We start from the raw sequence: 23735 nt of genomic DNA on the forward strand, positions 1-23735 counted from the left end.
CATGTGGTAGTCTGTGGTTTCTTCTCTAACAAATAGCAGTGTTCATTCGTTACAGGGGAGGTTTTTCCTGATCTTTAATTACAGAATTACAGAATTCTAACGTGATAATTTCACAAAACCTTTGCTAAAAATAAACTATAATAAAAATGTATGAATTACACTGTGTATATATTTGGCATAATATTTAACATTCCTATGAATCTCGACTAGTGGTTTATAATTAGTTCTGGTTTTATGAGTTAATTCTGGAGTAATTTATTTGCCACAGGCCACATGGTTCTCTGATATGAAAAGGTTTTTCTTGAAGGACTGACTTAATCCCCTTAGCCTGCGGTTGGCAGTCTGCAGTCCTTGTAGGTAGGATAGTGTGAGGTAGGCATTGTTTCATCTTCCTAGATAGGGACTCTCCTTCCTCTTCTTCTCACTCTTCAGCAATCGCAGATTCATTCTTGTTTTTCTTGTTATCGATGCCCACTTGATTGTCTGTTTGGTTGCGTGACCCAGGCTGACCTCCAAATCATAATTTAATGCGTGAGTTACAAGCTTGAACTGCCATGCCAGGCGGCTGTTCTAAGAAACACGTGCCTGGCCAGAGGATACTGATGCTCTGAAATTAATGCATTCTTGGCTATCAGTCTTTCTTTAAAAACTTACCTATAGATAGATGTTCTGGTGTTGGCAGACATGTTGAGTTTTAAATTATCTGTAGCGAGTTTTCTTAGAGTCACTGCATCATCTTTGTATTGGAAGGAACCTTGGCCCTCACAGAACTCTGCATAGTAATCCAGATGGTGCCAGCTCCAGTGTCTGAGGACACGAACAGGCTGTAGTAGATACAGTCACGAATAGAAGTCACATACACTAGCTCCAGTGTGGAGATAACGTCTTTTTAGTTATTTCCACACATACCTGTATTTTCTTGAGAAGACAAAATTGGCACTACTTGTATTATATCATTTTGTATACTTTTTCTACTTATTATTTTATGCTGTTTTATCATGGTTTTAAATAGCTAAAATATTTTTTAAATTAAATTAGTAACTTAGTTAAAATTCATATCTAGATATTTGGATTGCCTTTAGTTTTTTTCTGCAGCTATAAACTATGTTGTCATTCTTTCATGTATATCTTTTAGCATATCTCCATTGTCCTCCTATGGCTAAGTTTTTTATTGATGTTGTTATTTATTTATTATTTTTTAGTGGCCATGTAATGCCTTGCAGGTGCCTGTTACTGAAGCATTCCACAATGCCTCTGTTTTTTGAGGGCAGTAGAAGAAAAGGACTTGTGGTAAACAAAAGAAATACAAATAAGTCTAATTACCACCAGTCTCTTCCTGTCCCTTAGGCTTCTTCTGAAGCCCAAGCTAGCTGGCCCTGAACTTTCTATCCCTCTTCCTCAGCATTACAGTTGTGCTCCACTTGCTGACTCACTGGGATGAGTTTCTGAAGTTCACTGGATGAGAAGACCAGGAAATTTAAGTTGTTTTTGTTTTTAATTTGGCAGAGTTCCCCAAAAGGATCATGAACCTTGATGTGGATAAAGTGGTTCTTAAGGAATGTTTGGTTCTTGCTCTCTTGATCCCTGTTTCTCCACTCTCTTCTGCACCTCTTCTGAAATGTTATTGCTTATATTCTTTTCATTTAAGAGCTTAGTGCTTTATTCTCTTAGTTTAATTGATGAACAGCATTGAGTCTGCAGAAATAAAGTAACTTACATAGAGTTGAATATTTAATAAGCCAGAAAAGTATAACAGTTATCTTTCTGTTGCTGCCACACACTTATTTTTGTGGATAAATAGGGTTTTGCTGGCCCTGTGCCCCGATGTTCAACAATAACCAATAGTGACTAAATAGTGACCAATAGTGACCAAATGTGTTGTTCTGGGGTTTAGCAAGTAGGACTCCAACAGGACACAGTAAGAAAAATCTGTGACTTTTACTTTGTAAATGTAAAGATCTTTAAGTATTTTCTTGTTGAAATGTATCCTTCTTGGTATCTTTTAGTTTGGGGTTGTTTCTTTTTAATGGTTGCCTGGAGCCCAGGCTAGCCATCAGCTTGATACGTAGCCAAGGCTGACCTTAGAAAGCCTGATCTTTCTGCATACAGTACCCATGCCTGGCTTTGACACTGACTTCTTAAAGTTTATTTCCTGACTTACAGTGTCTCTATTTGTATACCAGTTGCTTTGGCTACTGTTTGTTTTGAAAATAAGAGATGGATTGGATGGTGGTATAATTTTATTGTTTATAATTAGCTTTGGATTTTGAGGTTAATAACTTGTCTTTGAGACATAACTGAACAAATCCTGTTTTCAAAAGTCCTTTGTCTTTTCTTGCTTAGTTAGTCCCTCAGGTGAGCCAAGTGTTTGTGTTGTTTTCCTTTAACATCAAAGACTACATTGAAATTGCTTTGACCACACAAATCTCAGCACTCCATAGGTGGAGTCGATCCTGAGCACAGCACAGCAAGGCCAGCCTGGAACTGCCTCAATAAGTAAATGGTAGCCTCAGCTTTCAGTTCTCATTATTAGGAAGTACCAGCATCTCAAAATCTGCAGCACCCACTCTTTCTCACGAAGTTTGTCTGTCTGTCTGTCTGTCTGTCTGTCTGTCTGTCTAATCTATCTATCTATCTGCTTGTTTGTTATAAAATGTTCTGCCTATATGTATGCCTGTATGCCAGAAGAGGACACCAGACCTCATTACAGATGGTTATGTGCCAGTGGCCTGCCTGGAGTGAAAAAGTTCCGAGGAAAGGCAGAGATGGGATATGGAGTCAGCAGTGAGGTTGAAATTTATCTTTCACGATTCTTCTTTTGTCTAAAACTCTTTGCTATTCTAAGGCTGAAAGCTGCTGGCTTCTAGTAATAAACTCTTTCTGTTAGCAGCAAGGGAATTAAGAAAAAAAGCTTTAATTTGTAGTGCTCAAGGAACTCTTGATGGACAGGTGAGAGGCTTGAACTTGTTAACTCTTCCTGTACCAGAGAGAAAAGAAAAGGAAAGAAAGAAATTCATTTACTAAGAATACGCACATACATTCTGGTTGGGCCTGACTACTGTCTCAATCAACTCCACAAGAATTCATACATGCTTACATACATACACATATACTTACATCCGTACATATAGACAAATAAGCATATACATATATACATTTAGTGGAGCCCCAAATAACACACACACACACACACACATACACACATACACACACACACACACACACACACACACACACGTTTGGAGGGATGGATGGGGCAGAGCTCACAAGCCATCGCTTTATTTCTTCCCTGGCCTTTTTATAGACAAAAGTTCTTAAAAAATCACCTCATAGATAAAATGTTACACAAAGGGGTTATGAAGGATGTTGATAGTTAAGTTCAAAGCAGCAATTCAGTCTATAAGCGCACTATGAGTTCAAAGCAACAGTTTCACATTACCTTGTTTTATCATAGTGTACACCTGTGCTTTATTCGTGGACCTGACCTAGAATGAATATTTTAACTTGATCACAGATTTGTCCCAAGCCTATTTCTTTTTAGTGTCATTGTGAAAGGTCATTGTATTCCTTATTATACACCCTTTACTTACTATTCTATGAAATGGGCACATTCTGTTTTTGATTTTAACTTTATTATATCTTTCTGGCAAAATAACTAAAACCATTTCTTAAAACTTTCTTCCTAAAATTATTTGAATCAAATCAGGTGTTCTATAAATCATTAATTCATCTAAACAGTCTTAATTCATGAAAGCTCATCTTTATGTTGATCTGCAGGAAATTTGCTCAATAGAGTGGGTAATGCACACAGTCTTTAGGCTATGTAATAATGACAGGAAAAGCATGTCAGTTTCAGGAGGCAGTCCTGAGATGAAGTCTCTTTGAATGTTGCCTCTCAGGGAACGTTCACCACTGACCATGCAGAAATGGTGAGCCACCTCCAGGAAAGTCACCTGCCACCTTAGCCTCTCCTAGATGGCTCATGACAGTTATGAGCTGCCATGTGGTTGCTAGGACTTGGGCTCAGACCCTCTGGAAGAGCAGTCACTAACCTCTGAGCCATGTCTCCAGGCCTCCTCTAGTCATTTGTAAATACCCACTCGCTACAGATGCTGCTGCTGATTCCTCTCCCCAACACAGAAGCAGGGGAATTGCTTTTTCTTTTAAATAGTAAGCACAACAGGATTCACACTTCGTTCATTTCAAAGCATGTGTTGTTGATTCTACTGCAGAAGTTTGCTGGTAGATCTCCATGTCCTGTGAGGTAGTTCAGTTGGTGGAACACTTGCTTCACATGCATGAAGATACAAACCTAATAACCTCAGTCCTCCTGTGACCCTGACGCTCAGAAGTTTCACAAGTTCAAGTTACATTTTATGTTCAGGCCAGACTGGGCTGAGACCCTGTTGACAAAGAAACATCCAACAGAAAACCCAAATACCCTTTCTGTGTGTGTGCTTTGGCTTTATTTTCCTTCTTTACTCCTTCCTTGATGATGGGGAAAGATGGGTTTGACTCAGAAGACTTTAGCACTGATGAGACCTGAAGGAAGTTCTGACCTGGTGTTCACAGGTGGACCCTCAGAGTCCACTGCCTTCCTTCCCCAAGATAGACAGTCGGAACCGGGATGGGGTGAGCACCTGCTGATGCCACTGTCAGACTTGCTTTTGCACAATTTCTAGGTCATTTCCTAAAGAAAAGTTGGCACATACACTTCTTACTTTTTGTCTGTAATAGAGGTTTTTTTTATTAAGTTTGGAACTTAGTGATCAGCCAGTCACCATTCCAACTTAAAATCTTGTCTATGCGTGTATATCAGAAAGTTCCCTGATACCCTGATACCTTCAAGGTAAAGGTAATTTGAGAAAATAACAAGTTATTGTAAGTAGCAGGTTGCCTGTTTTGTCACCATGTGGAAGAATGAATACGTTTTACTCTGGTTATTTTTTTGATGTTAGAATTTTTTTTTCCTATGAAAAACTTAAAATGTCAAGACATTTCTTTGTACAAAATTTATTTTTTTGAGGCACTCAGAATGTCTAGGAAAAAAGATGACAGTTTTGTTGATATTTGAGTATGTGGGTTGAAGACCCATACCTGTAAGTTATTCTTCCCATCTGCATTTGCCTGTGGAGCTTCTCTGTGCCCCACTCCATGCTGTGTCCTGAAAGCCCTGTAAAAAGAGATCAAGTCAAGGTCATATTTTTGAGACAGGGTCTATTGTGTCCTAGATTGGCCTTGAACTGGCTGTGTATCTGAGGATCACCTTAAAATTCTGATCCTTCAAACACTAAGAGCTAGGACTGCAGGTGTGTGCCACTGCACCCAGGTTCTTTTCAGCTGAGGATGATGGGACCTAGGGCTCTGCATGCTAGGCAGTACCTCCACCAACAAACTGTACCTCCAGCCTCCAGCTTAAGGTTTTAAACTTAGAAAGACACTAGAGTGCCTGCTCATGACCTCATGACCCAGAGATTGTTACTGGTAGCATCTGAGTCCTCCCATGTTGAACTTCCCTGTTCTTTTTGATGGGAAATGATGTGTTAGAACATTGTAAAGCTTTATAGACACAAATCTATTCTAGTTCTGCCTTAGAAAGATAAACATATCTTTAAGAAAAACTGCCTGTGTGAGACTTTCTTAGCCTTATTGTAGTTGATCCATGTAAATAGAAGTTTATAATAATGGCTGCAATCCCAAGCTTATATTTATATTTGTGTACATTCTAATGAAGTTGAATTCTTGAATATTATCCAGTCCCTGAGGAGGGCCCTTGCATTTGTACACACTCATACACTACATACAGTTTTAAATAATCTTTCAAAACCTTGAATACTGTCTTGCCTCAGTAGTGTCACCAGTCTGAAATACCTGCTGTGTGTTCTCTGTCCTTCTGCGGTGTCAGTCCTTTTTATTATGTAGGTCCTAAAATTAGATTCTCTCTTCATTAACGAATATATTTTTCAGTATTAAGAATGGAAGCTGTTGCCTCCACTTCAATATCTTTTCTTAGACTGTTTCTGCTACTTTAACAGTATGCCTTAGACTGGATAATTTATAGAGAGTAGAGACTTACTCTCACCCCTCCCTTCCCCCCCCCCCTTTTTTTTGTTTTTGTTTTTCGAGACAGGGTTTCTCTGTGTAGCCCTGGCTGTCCTGGAACTCACTCTGTAACCAGGCTGGCCTCAAACTCAGACATCCGCCTGCCTCTGCCTCCCAAGTGCTGGGATTAAAGGCGTGCGCAAACTTGGAAATCATAGTATCTAAGCAAGTGATCTATAAAGTTAGACAACCAAAACAAAACAAAAACAAGCAAACAAAAACTTAGACAAAGCATTGTGAGCCCCCCCTAAACAAAACAAAACAACAAAAACCTAAAAATACCATTGAATTGATTTTGTGTTAGCTTCTACTGCTGAGCAAGAGGCCTGCCCCTAAGTGTGGTTTGCATACCCAATGAGAAAACCAACTTTCCCTTTGTGAGAGGTTATCAATTGGAGATAGCTTCTCCATTGGGCATGGGGTTCATGTCCACTTCCCCTCACAGTACTCGCATCCTATCTGGCCATGACTTGGGCAGCCTCTGTGTCTGTTGCCTCAGTCTCTGTGAGTGTTTATGTATGTCAGTCCTGCCGTATCTAGAAGGCCTTGTTTCTATGGTATCTTACATCTCCACTGCCTCTTAATCTTTCTGCTCTTTCTGCTTCCTTCTTCACAGAGTTCCCTGAGCTCTGAGAGGAGGGATTTCATGGAGGCATCCCATTTAGGATGCATGTTCCAGGGCTTCTCACTCTCTGAACATTGTCTGATTGTGGTTCCCTGTGTCCCATCTACTGCAGGAAGAATCTTCTGTGACGATAGCTTAGCAAAACACTGATCTACGAGTGTAGCGAGACGTTCGGAGTCATCGCGTGCTGTGCTCCTTTAGCAGAACAGTAGTCCTTGATTTCCTCCTAGGTCCATGGCCTGTCTAGTCTCAGGCCTTAGCCACTAGGGCAGTGTCGGGCATGGGTGGGCCTTAATTCCAGTCAAGTAGTGGTTGGTTACTCCTGCAACTTTAGTGTCATTACAGTACAAATATGTGTTGCAGGCAGGCCAGCATTGTAGACTGAAGGGTCTGCAGCCGTGTTGATGTTTACTTTTCTCTTTGATAACAGGCATCACAATGTTCAGTAAGTACCATGAGCACTAGTCAGTGGGGCTGCAGGCTCTAGATCCGTGGTTCTCAAATCTCCTAATACAGTTCCTTATATTATGGTGATCCCTAACCTAACCATAATAGTATTTCATTGCTACTTCATAACTGCAGTTTTGCTACTGTTATGAATCATAATGTAAATATGTGATATGCAGGATATCTGATACACTACCCTAAAGGGGTCAGGAACCATTGCTCTATCCAGTCAGCAGCTTGGCTTGTCCATGTCCTGTGAGTTACAGCAGTGCTGCAGTCAGCAGTCCAGCCTTACAGTAAGTTTGTGGAGAGCAACCAGAAACCTTGGCAATTATCTGGGCTGTTTGCAGGTTTTTATGAGGCCCTCAGCTGACAACTAATGAGCTGTGACCCATTCCTGCCACTGGAAGTGTCATTTGATGGTGAGAGGTGTCTAGTTGGGACTTTATATCCCATGTTATTTGCTGATTCTAGCTTAGATTTCTTTCATTTTATATATACACATAAGCTTCTACTGAATTAGGTTTCCATACAATCTCTCAAATTACCCATACTTTTAGCTGTCCCTCTCCATATCCCCCTCTTCTCTTATTCCTTCCCTCTCCCCACATGAACCTCTTGTTTTAGTCCCCCACCCCAGTAATAGTCTACGCCCCCGTCCTGAGGAGGGCCTGTTCTACATCTAACCTCTGTAGTTACACAGATTGTAGCTTGCTTATCAAAGACTTAATAGCTGATGGCCACATGTACATGAACTCATATCATATTTGTCTTTTGGGGCATGAGCTACCTTACTCGGGATGATTTTTTTTGTAGCTCTATCCATTTACCTGTGAAGTTCATGATTTTTTTAAAAAAATTATGAGTAATATCTCATTGTGTAAATGTATCATATTTTCTTTATCCATTCCTCCACTGACAGGCATGTAGAGTGCTTCCAGTTTCTAACTATTATGAATAGAGCAGCAATGAACATGCTTGTGCAAGTGTCTCTGTGGTAGGATATAAAGTACTTTGGGCCCAAGAGTGCTATCATAGTTAGGGTTTTCATTGCTGTGATGAGATACTGTCTTAGTTTTGGTTTTATTGCTATGAAGAGACACCACGACCAGGGCACGTGTACTCTCATTAAGTACAGTATTTAAGTAGGGCTGGCTTACAATTCAGTAGTTTAGTCTATTATTGTCATGGTGAGAAACATGGCAGCATGCAAGTAGACGAGGTGCTGGAATAGGAGCTGAGAGTTCTACATCTTCATCAGGCAGACAGCAGAAAGAGAGACCACCACACTAGGTCTAGGAGACCTTATAGGATGGCCCCACGGTGACACACTTCCTCCAAGAAGGCCACAGCTACTCCAACAAAGCCACACCTCCTAATAGACACATGAGTCTATGGGGGCCATTCGTATTCAAACTGTCACAGACACCATGTCAAGGCAATTCTTATTAAAAAAGAAAAAGCATTTAACTGGGAGCTTGGTTACAGTTTCAGAGGTTGAGTCTGTTATGATAGGAAGCACAGTGGCAGCCATGCAGGCATGGTGTTGGAAAAGTAGCTGGAAGCTGTATTCTTTTCCACAGGCAACAGAGAGGAGGGGAAGGGGGAGACAGAGAAACAGAGACATACAGTTATACATTGGGTCTAGTTTGGGCTTTCGAAACCTCAGAGCCCACTCCTAGTGACATGGGCACAGGAATGCAGGCATGATGTTGGAGAAGTAGCTGAGAGCTGTCCTTTCAATTTCTGTAAAGAGTTGTGTTAGAATTTTGATGGGGATTTCAAGGAATCTGTAAATTGCCTTTGGTAGTTTCTTGCTCCAATCTTTAAGCTGTTTAATTTGAAAAGTTTTAAAGTTAATTGTCCTTTATAATATACATTGTGTAATTTAAATATTGAATTCTTACACTAATCGCATAGTTAAATATTGAGATAGAGTTAGCAACAAAAACTGCCATTGTTAACCAGGCTCAATTAGGTGGTGGCCCACATTGCTATTAATTTTTAAATTTGTTTATTATTACTTATTTTATATGTATGGGTGTTTTCCCTTCATGTATGCCTGTGGACTGCTTATGAGCCTGTTGCCTGCAGAGAGCAGCAGAGGGCATTGGATCCCCTTTAACTAGATTTACAGACTGTTTGCTTTTTCTGCATGTTGGGAATCAACCCAGATCCTCAGGATGAGCCCAGTCCCCTTAATCCCAGGCCATCTCTACAGACCCAAATCATGCTATTTTTATAGAGCATTTAGTACAGATTGTGTAGTCCTTATCCAAATGCTGGAACCAGCATTGCTTTTGTATTGTAACGTTTTTAGTTTAAGTTTTTGAATGTGTACATATGCATAATGGGATATTTTGGGAATAGGTCTAAAGTCTAAATGTAAGCTTCATCCGAGTGTTGTAGATACTTTTTACCATGATCTGGAGATGGTGTCGCGTATCTCAAACAAGCTGGTTAATGATCAGCACTGCATGGCTCAGCACTGTGTGGCATGAAGCTTTTCACTTGTGGCACCACAGTACTGCTGGCGTTAGTCGCTTTTCTCTTTACTCTGACCAAGTATCTGACAAGAGGCAATACAGGGGCATTTTGTTTAACTTAGAATTTGAGGGATGCATCCTATCCTTGTGTGGAAGACCTGATGGCTGGACAGTAAGGCATCGAGTGGTACACTGTGTCAGCAGTCAGGGCGTGCAGGATGCTGGTGTTCAGCCAGCTGCTGTAGCTGTCCTCTGCTACTCTGTGGGTTCTCCTTTCTTCCACCCTTCTCCACCATTCTTCACCCTGTCAACCCCTAACACTGGATAGGAGAGACAAAAGGATAGAGGGGGAAGGAGGGAGCTCCCTGAGTAAGGCCGGGGTCACAAAGAGGGCGCTGCTATCCTTAGAGTACTTCCTGCTGATTAGGGGTGTTGAGGCAAAGCATAGTGAGCTGTTGGGGATGACCTGAAGCAGCCCCACATCCTATACCTAGGATTAAATCAAAACGTATTCTTAGTAAGTTTTAGATTTCTGTGTTTTTCTTTTAAAGATTCTGAAGCTCCAAAATTGTCACTATATTTCTCCATTTCTGTTTAAAGCCATTAATTTTGCTGTGTGTAGTAGGAAACTATAAACAGAAACATTTTTCAGTGAAGTAAGCACTTTCTGGGTCAGTGGCCAAGGTTTGCAGAACACTTTTCCTGCTCATTTCTAGTATTTATCAGTTTTGATGGTATCTACAGCCTTTTCATTTCCTGTAGAATTATGAGCAAATCTGTGTTCCAGTGCAAAACTTTTGCTGGCTTCCATTTTGATGTTAACATATTCTAAAACTTATAGGCTGATTTATTTAACAGCCTCAGTTTTTCCTATAACCCTATGTCTCTCAGCTGCTGCTGTTCCTTTACTGAAAACAAATGACTGTGTTTCCCCCAAATGAAGCACCAAGTATTTTGATATTAGAGATACAGCTTGATTGATGATATTAGCATGGTATACATTAGAATCAGTATTGGTCATATCCCTTACCCACTCATCCATAGATGGTGTTCCTGCCTTTAATGGTCTAATGTTTTTACATTCAGTATTCAAAATTTCAAACTCCAAGGTCTCTATCAACATCTACCTTGCATCAAGGTCTGCTACAGCTTTGTTCATAGCTGAGACTATTCTTTGTTTAAAACAAAACAAAACAAAACACCCCTCAGTGTGCCTTCTCCAGAGCTTTGTGCGATCTTAGTAGATGGGGTGGACCCTTTCCTGGGCCTCTCAGCTTTGTCCCAAGCTCTTAAAGCCCCTGTGCGACATTGTTTTATAGAAGTGTGATCAAATTGAATGTGGTTTTGTGTATCAGAGCACCGCCCTTCACCCAGCAAGTGGACTTTTGCTGTACTCACTCCCCTCACTGTTTTGCTGTTCAGCATTCATGGCTTCTTCTCTCCGCCATGTTAACCAATGCAATGTGGACCATCCTCTAGGACAGCTGTCGCTCATCCCTTCAGGTTTTGGAGAATAATTCTATTTTGAGTAGTACAGTTATTTAGAGTCTGTTTCACACAAGGTGAGTTTATTCCATATGATATCATAGACTTTTTAAAATGCCTTAGATGTATCATTTCTGTAGGACGCCATCCTAGCTTATCATAACTATATTCCACACCGTTAGCAGGCCTATGATGTATGACTACTGTGAAAGCTGATGGTGATCTTGTAACCCAGGGCCACCCCTCCTCCCACTCTTATGGCAAGGTTGGTTTTGAGAGTAACGTTTTCTCTCGAAATGGGCTGTGTCGTCAGATTGTTTCCTATTTCAGCCATTCTTTCTTTCTCAGGCCCCTCCATTTCCACCCACATTTTTCTAACTGCTCAGCCATTCTTCTATCCTTGTTTGAAACATAAGATACGAAGAAGAAAAAGACAAAACAGAAAACCTCTCTGGTAGAAAAGCAGGGATATCCAATTGTTAGCAGCTGTAATAAACTTTTTTCTGGTCTCTTGAAAAAAAAAATCCATTCCTTCCTTCCCTGTTGCGGGAGATATTAAAAACATGATCCGGCACGTTCCCGCGCCCCTTGCTGTGCTTTTGCCCTGGTGGCCTGGCCGGTCATGCACTGTGGGCAATGGCTGGCCTGGTTTTATCTCGAGGAGACTCTAACTCAGAACTCCACAACCTTTCCACCCAGCTCCCTGGGTTCCCACTGGTGGGTCATTACCACGCCAGCACCATGCTTCAAAATCCCCCATGGCCTTTGTGGTGCACATCTGGCAAACCAGGCTTTCTCTCTTGAACCTAGATGAGCTGCTGCGTGAAGGAAAATGCAACACAAACTTAGTTCAGAAACAATGGTAACTCAGTCTCTGAGCACAACAACTAAAACCTAATCTTATAAGTCTTATTAAAACATGATTCCTCCGGTGGTGAGTCCTTGCAGATCCGCCACGACACCTGGAAACTCTAGCAGCTACATCTTACCCTTATGCTGTCCTGTTCTTTCCTCTCTTCCTCTCTTCTTCCTTGAACCTGGATGTCCCGCCTACTCGCACAGTGATTGGCTCCTTCATTTATTAGGGAATTGGAGCAGCACCAGACCCATCCACACTACTTCCCTACCATTTTCTTTTCTTTTCTTTTCTTTTCTTTTCTTTTCTTTTCTTATCTTTACTTTTTTAAAAAAATTTTTTTTAATTAGGTATTTTCTTCCTTTACATTTCCAATGCTATCCCAAAAGTCCCCCATGCCCTCCCTCCCACTCCCCTACCCACCCACGCCCACTTCTTGGCCCTGGCGTTCCCCTGTACTGAGGCATATAAAGTTTGCAAGTCCAATGGGCCTCTCTTTCCAGTGATGGCCGACTAGGCCATCTTTTGATACATATGCAGCTAGAGACACGAGCTCCGGGGTACTGGTTAGTTCATATTGTTGTTCCACCTATAGGGTTGAAGATCCCTTTAGCTCCTTGGTTACTTTCTCTAGCTTCTCCATTGGGAGCCCTGTGATACATCCAATAGCTGACTGTGAGCATCTACTTCTGTGTTTGCTAGGCCCCGGCATAGTCTCACAAGAGACAGCTATATCAGGGTCCTTTCAGCAAAATCTTGCTATTGTATGCAATGGTGTCAGCGTTTGGAGGCTGATTATGGGATGGATCCCCCAGTATGGCAGTAAGCTGGAAAGAACCCAGATGCCCCTCAACAGAGGAATGGATACAGAAAATGTGGTACATTTACACAATGAAGTACTACTCAGCTATTAAAAAGAATGAATTTATGAAATTCCTAGGCAAATGGATGGACCTGGAGGGCATCATCCTGAGTGAGGTAACCCAATCACAAAAGAACTCAAATGATATGTACTCACTGATAAGTGGATATTAGCCCAGAGACTTAGAATACCCAAGATATAAGTTACAATTTGCAAAACACATGAAACTCAAGAAGAACGAAGACCAAAGTGTGGACACTTTGCCCCTTCTTAGAATTGGGAACAAACACCCATGGAAGGAGTTACAGAGACAGTTTGGAGCTGAGAGGAAAGGATGGACCATCTAGAGACTGCCTACCATTTTCTTTACAGCATTTGAAATCAAATTTCCCACTCTCCCTAGCCTCCTGTTGGGTATCACTTGTAGCTTGTCTTTTCCTATTTCAGGGTTTCTTCTTTCTACCACCTTCTCCACCCTTTCCACTCCTTAATACTACATAGGAGAGACAAGAGGATAGAGGGAGGGGATTGGAGTTACCTGAATAGGGTCCAGGGTCTGAAAGGAGATGATGTCATCATTAGACTACTTCCTGCTGATTAGGGTCATCGAGTTCCTTGGGGCAAGTGTGATCTTTGTTATCAGGATATCTAATTTATTCTTTCTCATTTTTCCTTTGGGCATAACTAACAAATTGCAACCAACAACAGCCAACAACCCATCCCTCCTCTCAGGGCCCTATCATTTATATACCCTCTAAAATAAACATCCTCAGAATTCCAAATATCACACACACAGAAATTATCTGCAGCTGGCAAAAATTAGACACCTGCTAGAGCAGGAGAAAAAAATCATAGTTGTAATACTTGTGTGGGTTTTCTGTTTGTTTTTTAGCCCAAACTCCAAAATTGTCACTACAAGCTCCCTTTCTCCTTTTAAATCCGTCTCTGACCCCAGAGCATGGAAAGGCGTCATCTATATACATTTAAGGTTGGGTTTCTCTCTTGGGTTAGCCCTGTCTGGAAACACTGTTACGGACGGAGGTTGTGGACTGGATTCTAAGTACAGTTAAACTGTGAATATTAGTTATCACAATGTTCAAAATGTTTCAACTCTTGGAGCACTTCAGACTTTGAAATTTCAGATATTTCAGATTAGGCACATTCAATGTTTTGTTTTGTTTTTTTTTTTTTTGGTAAATTATGAATATGAAAATAGGGCTGAAGAGATGGCTCAGTAGTTAAGAAAGTGTATTACTGCCAGGCGTGGTGGTGCACGCCTTTAATCCCAGCACTGGGGAGGCAGAGGCAGGCAGATTTCTGAGTTCGAGGCCAGCCTGGTCTATAAAGTGAGTTATACAGAGGAACCCTGTCTCAAAAAGCCAAAAAAAAAAAAAAAGGAAAGAAAGAAAAAAAATTAAAGAAAGTGTATTACTGTTGCACAGGGCTTGAATTTGATTCTTAGCATCCATATTGAGTGACTTACAACTCCCTGAAACTTTAGCTCTGGTAGATCTGACATCTTCTAAAAGACATACACATACATAGGCATATACATAGACAAAAACCACACATAAAATAATTTAAAAAACAACAACAACAAAAAGATTGTAGATAGAGAGCATGTAGCAGCTATTATCCCTAGAATTCTGGGTACCAATGTGGAGGCTGCAGTAATTAAAGGTTACCTTCATACCATGGGGTCGTGCTGTTATGGTCAGGGGGAGACTTCAGAAACCCATAGAATGAATGGTCTCTGACTGTTGAGTACCTGACTACAGATGGGGCATCCTATCACCCTTCCAGGGTTCATGGAACATTGTGGGAGAAGGGCAGGAAAGTGCTGGAAGAAGCAAGAGAGAAGAGTGTATGCACTTGAATGCACTCTAGGCATCATGTGACTGTTGCGCTTTTCAGCCCGCAGCTACTTTGATTACATGCCCAGGATGGAGTCTCGGAGCATTGTCACAGCGAGGAAGGGGCTCGTGGAGCACCGTTCCTCCTTGATGATTTTACACAGTTAATGGATGATGTGTGAGAGAGATGCGTTCCCACTGTAGCTCATGCTTCTCTAAACAAACTCTGAAGCAACCCTAAATAAACTCTTGCTCCCCTACCCCAGAGTGACAACAGTAAAATGACATGGCTGGGAAGAGAAGAGAACCAGCATGGAATCAGTAATGGAAGCAGGGATATATATTATAGAAACAAATTGCATATGTGTACAAAAATGACAATTCTAATTGTATCTAATTAAGACGCTAATAAAAAACTGTAGAACTTTAAAGAGATACCCACCAGTCTAGACTCAGCACTCTTCGAAAAGGCATGAGCTGGCTGGTGCTGTCTTCCAAGCACTGTGAGCAGATTCAGCAAGGATTAGAAAAACTATCAACTGGAACAAATGGTCTGCCAGAGTTACTAGAGTTTAACTGACAAGAACAGGATGCATCCCTCTTCCCTGTGAAAGGAATGAGTTCTTAATTCCTGCAAGCTTTCAGTTGTATCACCTGTTGATAGAGCTCAACAGAAAAGTAGCAGAAAGATGACACTTTGCTGGGTTTTAGGCTCAACATCTCAGAAGAATAGAGGTGGAGCTGAAAGACAGTAGCTTAACTATCAGCTCTTACATAGCTGCTGCTTACCAGCTATGGTATAATAATAACTTGCTGGTCTGGAGAGATGGCTCAGCCGTTGAGATCACTGACTGCTCTTCCATAGGTCCTGAGTTCAATTCCCAGCAACCACATAGTGGCTCACAACCACTTGTATTGGGATCCGACACCCTTTTCTAGTGTATCTGAAGACAGCCACAGTGTACTCATATACATAAAATAAACAAATCTTTTAAAAATAAAATAATAACTTGCTAATATTGATTTTCTGTGTATAATAAATGAAGGTTTATATAATCAAATTTAATTCCAAAACCCTCACTTCTTTCACATGTGTTCCTAAACACAGCATCATATATAGATTTTGTTCCCATTGTTTTACATCATTTTTAAAAATCTATTGTTATTTAATGTTGCCAATTAATGATTGAATTAGGATTTTTTGAGATGAGTTTCTACTGTGTTGTCCAGACTGGCATTGAGGGTGCTACAATCTGGCTGCTCAGCCTTCCAGGTGCCAGGATTATAAGCTTGAGCACCACGCCTGACATACTTACTATTCAGTTCTGAAGTGTTTATCCTTTCTTCTTTATTGTGTCCTTGCTAATGCATAGAGTAGTGGTGGAGTTGTACTTGTGCTGTTGCATCAGGACGTAACCAAATGCTACCAAGTGCCTCAACTTCTCTGGAAGTTGCCCTGTTTTAAAACATTTTGTATATCCTTCAAAATTATACTGTTGTTTCTATCAAAGGGATCTTTCACATGGTTCTTATTGTTAAGATACCTAAAAATATACCTAAAAGACATAAAAAGAAAACCAGTTTCTTTTTAATTAACAGGTACTTCTAAAGAAGGAGGGGCTGGAGCAGTTGATGAAGATGATTTTATAAAGGCTTTTACAGATGTTCCTTCTGTTCAGGTAAGATTTCCAGGGAAGCGGCATCCCTCATGATGTTGTCTCTGCCTCCTCATCTCCTTGTTTTGTCTCTTTATAAATTTTTATTTGCAGGTACAACTAGATGGCTCAGGCGTCAAGAACTTTACAGTTCAAGTCTGACAAGCTGAGTTTGACCCTGAGTTCCACATAATGGTAAAGGGAGGAGACCAATCCCACAGTTGTCTGCCCTACAAACATTATACACAACGAGAAGAGGAGATATGGCAGGAAATCTAGTAGAATCTTTATATCCAGGATAAACTTTAAAAAGGCAGCTATTTTGTTCCAAGTCATTGTAGAAGACAGTGATTGCTTTCTGTTCTCTGTAGAGTTCTTTTTCTGATGGAGCTTTACAGCCTTGGCAGGACTTTGCTCACAGGTCAGTCTTGGCATACCTGCAGTGTCTTGCGTTGTTGAGTGCTGCAAACAATACACAGTAAATACTAAAGTTGCAAGGCATGCCATTCTCCTTCACAAAACTTATGGATTAGATTAGGGGCTTTGTTATAAGGATTTGTACCCTAAAAACAACTTTTGTGTAACAATCAATAAGTTGCTTTTTCCAGATGTTCAGTCCACAGAGGCTGGACTTCCCTGCTGCCAGCAAGGCCTTAACTCATCCTTGAGTAACCCTTTTTCTTCTGTCAACCCACATGGCCAAGAACACCAACATTTAACTGGGTGGTGGTCCCAGGTCTTGGGAGGCAGAGAGAGAGGGTCTCTGAGTTTGAGGCCCCCTGGTCTGCAGAACAAGTTCTAGGACAGCCAGGATTATAAGGAAAGACCCTGTCTCAAAAAAAATGTAGGAATGATATATTAGACATTATCAAGACATTAATTATTGTCATAATTTGATCTTCACATTCATTTTTCAGTAAAGCTTAGATAAAACTGAAACCATGACTCAGTCATATTACATTTCAGTGTCAAATGTAAAGTTCATAGTTAGTTTTGATCTCAGGGACTATTAGAGGCTGACAAATAGATATGAGAGTTCTTCCCGAGGAGGAACTAAAGGAATCAAAGTGAGCATGTGTTTATAGTAGCTGTACAAATGCCATGCCCTTGGACCCAGTGTTGCTTGGTGTATCTCTCTACAGTACTAAGTTTGTGGTTCTGTTCCTTCAGATTCTGTTTGAGTAGTTTATATGTCCTTTACTTTTATTTGTTCAGTTTACTTCCAACTTTTTGCTAATCTATATTAAGCTGCAGTGAGGGATTTTGCTTGTAAGATTTATTTATTTATTGCTTTGGGTTTTGTTGTTGTTTTTGATTTTTGAGAAGGTTTTTCTGTGTAACCCTGACTGTCCCAGAACTAGCTATATTGACCAGACTGGCCTCATATTACAGAGATGTACCTGCTTTTGCCTCCTGATGAAAGGTTTTATCCTTCTGCTGTGACTAAAGGCATGCTGTTTATAAGATTTTTAAATGTATTTATTTGTAAGATTTTTTTTTTGTTTTGTTTGCTTGTTTTTAAAATATCAAGTAGTTCAATATGGTCTTGAATTCCTGATCCTTCTGCCTCCAACTCCCAAGTATACTGGTATCGCAGGCACCAACATACCAGGCTTTTATAGGAGCTGCTTTAGGGTGTCATATGTATGGAATTGCATAGCTGTGGTTGGTTTGTTTCACTCGATTTTGTTGTATAGGATGATTATACCACTTCTAAGAAAGGTATGATTAGGCAGCCCACTTTCAAGAGCTATTTGCTGGGGAAAATGCTTGTTCCCTATACGAAAATGCGCTCTCTCTCTCTCTCTCTCTCTCTCTCTCTCTCTCTCCTTCCTTCCTTCCTTCCTTCCTTCCTTCCTTCCTTCCTTCCTTCCTTCCTTCCTTCCTTCCTTCCAAAAAATGAGACATACAGGGATGGAGGGAGGGAGGGGGAGAGGGAGAAGTGAAAATGTGCATTTCTTCACACTCTGGCTGTCCTTCCTGCCTGTCAGAATGCTGCTTCTCTCATGGATGTCCCTGCTGAGTGTTGTCTTGAAAGGTTCTAGCGCTTTCTTTGCACACGGACTTATACTGTGTGAGCTAATAGGCGCCCTCAGAGGAAAAGTTGTCCTTAAGCTATTTAAAGTCTTAAAAAGCTATAGGAAAGCTTTAACAATGCTTCTGATTTGAGTGTATTTGAAATGGATTTTTCTCTTAAGATACTTCCCTCTCTCTGTATATTTTGTAGACTTGTCATGTAAAGGAATGGTTAGTGTTTTAGGAACAGTTGTGAAACCTGTCTGGACTTTATCATTGTTCACTGTTCAGTATGTTCTAGCAGAATGGATCCTTACAGAATCACTGAAGCTATGGGCTACCCAACCTCAGGAAGGAGAACAGGCTTCCCAGCCACCTGTTGCAACAGCGTTACTGCTTCTAGAGAGTCTGTCCTTCCATTCCCATGCTGTTATTAAATAGAGCTTCCTTTCACTGACCTCTAATATAGCTGGTGTTGAGTTAGCTGTGCTTGCTGTCCTCATTGCCCTGCACTGCCGTGTGAGGCCTTGCTCTCTGGCCAGACCTTACTGTTTGCTTGCGCTATTCAGAGCATCTGCCCACGATTACCTAGGGATTAGCCGCACTGGCTGTAAAACCATATTAATTTAGGAATTGTTAGTGTACAGTCAAGGATGTTGTGATGATTAAATTTGCCAATGTCAATGGTAAGCATATGCCTGCTATTTCTACACCATAAATGTTGATATACTTTTTTCTTTCTTTTATTTTTATTTAATTTATTTAAAATTAAAATATAATAAATCTCCCTCCTTTGCTTTCCTTCCTCCAACCCCTTGCATATTCTCCCAGAACCTTCTCAAATCAATGACTTCTTTTTTTATTATTGTCACCTATACAGAGATGAACAACTTTGAGTCCATTCTTGTTGATTATGTGTATATGACTTTGGGCTGACCATTTGTGTTGGATAACCACTAATGGGGCTCTGTTCTTGGAGAGGCTAACTCCCCCTCTCTCAGCAGTCACTAGTTACCTGTAGTCTGTGAGTGAACTTCCTTGTTCTGTGTTAGCTTGTCTGCTGATGCTGTCATTGTTTGGGCAGCTCTTTCACAGCAGACTCTCCAGTCCTCTGGCTCATACTGTCTTTCCACTGCAACTTCTGTACCTTAGGTACAGGAGTTGTATTGAAGACATATCCACTGGGACTGGGCTTCCCATTGTGTTCAGTTATGTGCTAGCCTTCTCTTTCTCCCCCTCCCTCCCTCCCCTCTCCCTCTCTTCCTCTGTCCTTCTCTCCTTCCCTCTCTCCCTCCCTCTCAAGATTTATTTGACTATTTTATATGTATCAGTGTTTTGTTTGTTTGTACGCCCAGCACATGTGTGCTGGGTCAGAAGAAGGTGTAGAATCCCTTGGGATTGGAGCTACAGATGGTTGTGAGCCACCGTGTGGGTCCTGGATAGCGAACCCAGGGCCTCTGCAAGAGCAGCAAGTGTTGTTAACTACTGAGCCTGTTCTCGCCCCGGTTGTGTTTTCTGTAATGGTCACTATTTGCAATAAAGAGAAGTTTCTTTGATGAGAAAGGAGAGCTACACTTACTGTGCATACAAGGATAAGCTTTAGACTACAGTTAGAAATTATGCAGTAAGATGGCGCATTGTAGTAGGAGTTCCCTTCTGAGATCCTTGACCTCAGGAGTTTAGAGTAGTTGGCATGTTTTCCCTCCTGTTGAGTGTGCGTTAAGTCCAGTCTGACAACTGTTGGGTCCCACAAAGATTTGGGTTAGTATGGTCTACAAAGTCAGTCTAGGATAGTCTGTCTCTGCTACACAGAGACATCCTATCTTAAAAAAATTTTTTTTTATACAATGTATTTTCATCATATTTTTTTCCTTCCTCCTAACTTCCTATTTATTCTTTTTCTCTCACTAAAAACAAAACAAACAAAACAAAAGCACACACAAAGGCATGGAATTCATTTTGTGTTGAACAGCTATTCCTCTTAAGCACAAGTGCTGCCCTGGCATGTGGTGATATGCCCCGTGTCAGTGTAAAGTTGATCTGGGGACTCGAGACCTGGCTCCACAGTTAAGAGCATTTGCTTCTCTCGCAGAGGACCCAGGTTGGATTCCTAGCAACTGTAATGGCTCGGAACTATCCTTAACTCCAGGTCTAGGTATCTAACAACAGCTTCTGATCTTCACAGGCACCATGCACGCATGTGGTGCAGGCAAAACATTCATACACGTAAAATAAAATGTAAACATTGAGAAGTCTCTCTCTCTCTCTCTATCTCTCTCTCTATCTCTCTCTCTCTCTCTGTGTGTGTGTGTGTGTGTGTGTGTGTGTGTGTATGTAAAGAAAGCTGTCCCAACAGCTATCAATTCCAAATAGTTCCTTTGTTAGGGTGTATGTTTGCATCTCCCCTTCTCTGTACCTATCACTTCCTTACATTTTTCTAGTTTCTAATCACTTACCATCCTCACAGCACCCAAAGCAACTGGCCTAATTGTTTTCTTCATTTACAATTCTATTGTAATAGTGGTAAAGCAGTGTTTCCCACCTTACTTCCCTTCTATTAGTCTATTTCGTATCCATTTCCTTTACAAATGGATCCTTCTTTATTTGGTCAATTAAATATTATAGATAATTAAGGGTTACTTCTGGATCCTAACTTCCTACTTGCATTTTGATGCTTTATGACTTCAACAACATGGCTTTATCTAGTACCTGTATATTGATTACATCTAATTTTACCTCTAAACCAGACCTCTGCTGAGCATTAAAATTATCTTCTTTTAGGGGCCTCAGAGACATCTCAAACACAGCCTGTCTAAAATCAGAATCACAATCTCCCTTCTTAACACTTGATCTTCCAGTATTCTTTATGTGGAAGCCATCTTTCAGTCAGCTAGAGAAGTCAGAAACCAAGAGGTCATTCTACAACAGATCCCTAACCCAGTGTTCTTTGTATACCAAGGAGACACATGAGGAGCCCAGGGACAGAGGGCTTGAAAAATTATGGAGTTACTCGAGTGAATTTTTGAGTTACTTTCTCCCTTTTTCATGGTTTAGAGAAGGTCTTTACATTGTCTTCCAAGATAGCACCTTGTAGTACAATTAGACGTGGTGTTTATAATATATTATATTTGTTATATATTATAAATATATTTATTATAAAATATTACCAAAAGGACCTGTTTTACTTGAGTTTTGTTTTCCCCCTTTTAGAAACACACTGTAGCCAGGTGAGTTATATGCTTAGTCTATTCTGGCACTGGCCCTTTTTTCAAATAGTTTTACAAAACTAAAGCATGTCTTTTTAACAATATTTTGTAATATTGTATAAATGATGTTTTTGGGAAGTTGCTCCTTTTTTGTTCCTTGGACATGTGCTCCATTGGAAGCATTCTAGAAGCATGTTTGAGGTTGTCCTTGTGGGGACGAGGAACAGAGAGGGCTGAAAGGAAGGCTGTTGGGGCATCTACTCTCTGTCACTGTCTCCATGGAAAGTGTAGCTAGGGTGTGAAATGGCCTTTCTACATTAAAAACTATTTCAAACACTGGTACATCGTTGTATGTTATTTACAGCAAGAAATTTTGTTCTAATTTTCAATATTTTCTTTTAAGATCTATTCTAGTCGAGAACTTGAAGAGACGTTAAATAAGATCAGGGAAATTTTGTCAGATGACAAACATGACTGGGACCAGCGTGCCAATGCGGTAAGTTTTCTCATGACCTTCCTTTCTTATCCCTGTCTTCTTAGCAGCACTCCTGTTCAGAACTTGAGGAGAGCATGCACTCAGCGGTGATACAGGCTGAGTGGTCATGAGTTAAAATCTGATGGGTAATATTCTCTGTAATGACAGACAGAAATATGGCTGTCATAGGCATTGTCGGCTTTAGATTTTCTTTTCTTCTTCTGTTTTTGCTGATCATGTCAGTGCATGTCCCACAGCCTGGTAGCCAGTGAGGTTGAGAGAGCTCTGCCTGGCCTCTCTGGAGTCACCTAGCTACTTATCAGCACCATTGTCAGTGCACCCTGAGTCATGAGGACTTGCCAGAGAAGAGATTGGCTTTTCCTGTGGGCTCAGCATTTGTTCAACATTGACATAATTTCGCTGCAGGGTGTCTATTCATCTGACTCTTAAATATAGTAAATGTGGTTGAATTATTTACAACATTTTTGGTCATCCTTGAGCTAGGAATGGTTTATTTGCAGTACATTTCTTGAGGAAAGTATTAGATGAATGTTAAAATAATGTTTGTGTTGACATGAGTTCTATATTGTATTTCACGTTCTGTGATGTCAGTTTTGTCAGATGACACTGAGTGCCTCAGTATCCCCAAGGCCGGGAAAGGACTGATTTGAAGATGCCTGTGCTCTGAGAGCCTCTAGTCGGGCTAATATATATTCCTGACAAATAGTGCTTTTTTGATATTATGCATTACAGATGGTTTTCCATCTCTATGTTTAGAAGTCTGTATTTTTGAATGTTTAACATATTGTTCTTAACACAGAAAATAATGCTCTGAATTTGTTTAAATATGATTTTGTATTTACTTTTAAAGTTGTACATCACACATAAATCACAATTTAAAAAATAAAACAACTTTTTCATTGATGACTTACGGAGAAACATCACAGATTAAAATAAAAGACGAGCTTGAACCTGAAGGTTTTTTGTTTTCCTTTGAAAGTAGTCATTCAGAAGTAATTAGTCTGAATGTCTTTTGGAGTATGACATTTTCTCTGTGCATTCAAATCAATATAATACCCTCCACTCCTTTTATTTTATTTAAACTAAGCAATGCTTAATCCCTTGCTCTTTTTTATTTAACAAATTGTACCTATACAATATTCCTGGTTATGCATGTTAAGCGTGTATTGACTGCTCAGATATTTACTGAATGCTGGTTGATGTGTACATACATTCTTTAGTTTGATATGTGTATGTGTAACTCATTAAACTCATTCTCATTTGACAATGACAGAATTTTAAAGGATTTTTTCTTTTTTCATTTTAATGATGTTGGTGGGGGTACTTTGGTTTGTTTATTTAGATAGGATCTCTCTGGTATTCTTGGCTTGCCCTGCAGGTTGCTGTGTAAAGAAAGCAACCACTGGGGGGGGAGGGGGAAGGGAGAGGGAGAGAAAGAGAGAGAGATTGGCCTACTGCTCTCTGACACCTGAGTAGTCAGTCTCCACCAGGCTCAGCTTTAATGATACAGTCCATGTCCTTCTGCTGCCTTTCCCTTGATACAGGGTTAAGTATTCCATCACCGAACTGAATCCCAGACCTTTGCACATCCTTGTAACAATTGTCTCCATAGGCTAGAGTATTTACACGTGGCTTCTTGGTAAAGA

At 40.5% G+C, this 23735-nt stretch overlaps 1 protein-coding gene across 31 annotated transcripts in view; it reads left to right on the plus strand.

Annotated features, from left to right (window-relative positions):
• Nucleotides 1-23735, plus strand: part of Clasp2 (cytoplasmic linker associated protein 2) — a 172765-nt gene that overhangs the window by 73468 nt on the left and 75562 nt on the right. For all 31 annotated transcript variants that reach the window (XM_085828098.1, XM_085828101.1, XM_085828103.1 and 28 more), the window contains 2 exons: nt 16316-16395; nt 21997-22089. In XM_085828098.1, coding sequence (XP_085684224.1) covers nt 16316-16395; nt 21997-22089 — 173 coding nt within the window. The remainder of the gene's footprint in view (nt 1-16315; nt 16396-21996; nt 22090-23735) is intronic.

This window comes from Mus caroli, unplaced genomic scaffold (genome assembly GCF_978045245.1).
Source record: "Mus caroli unplaced genomic scaffold, Mus_caroli_1 scaffold_11, whole genome shotgun sequence".
NCBI lineage: Eukaryota > Metazoa > Chordata > Mammalia > Rodentia > Muridae > Mus > Mus caroli.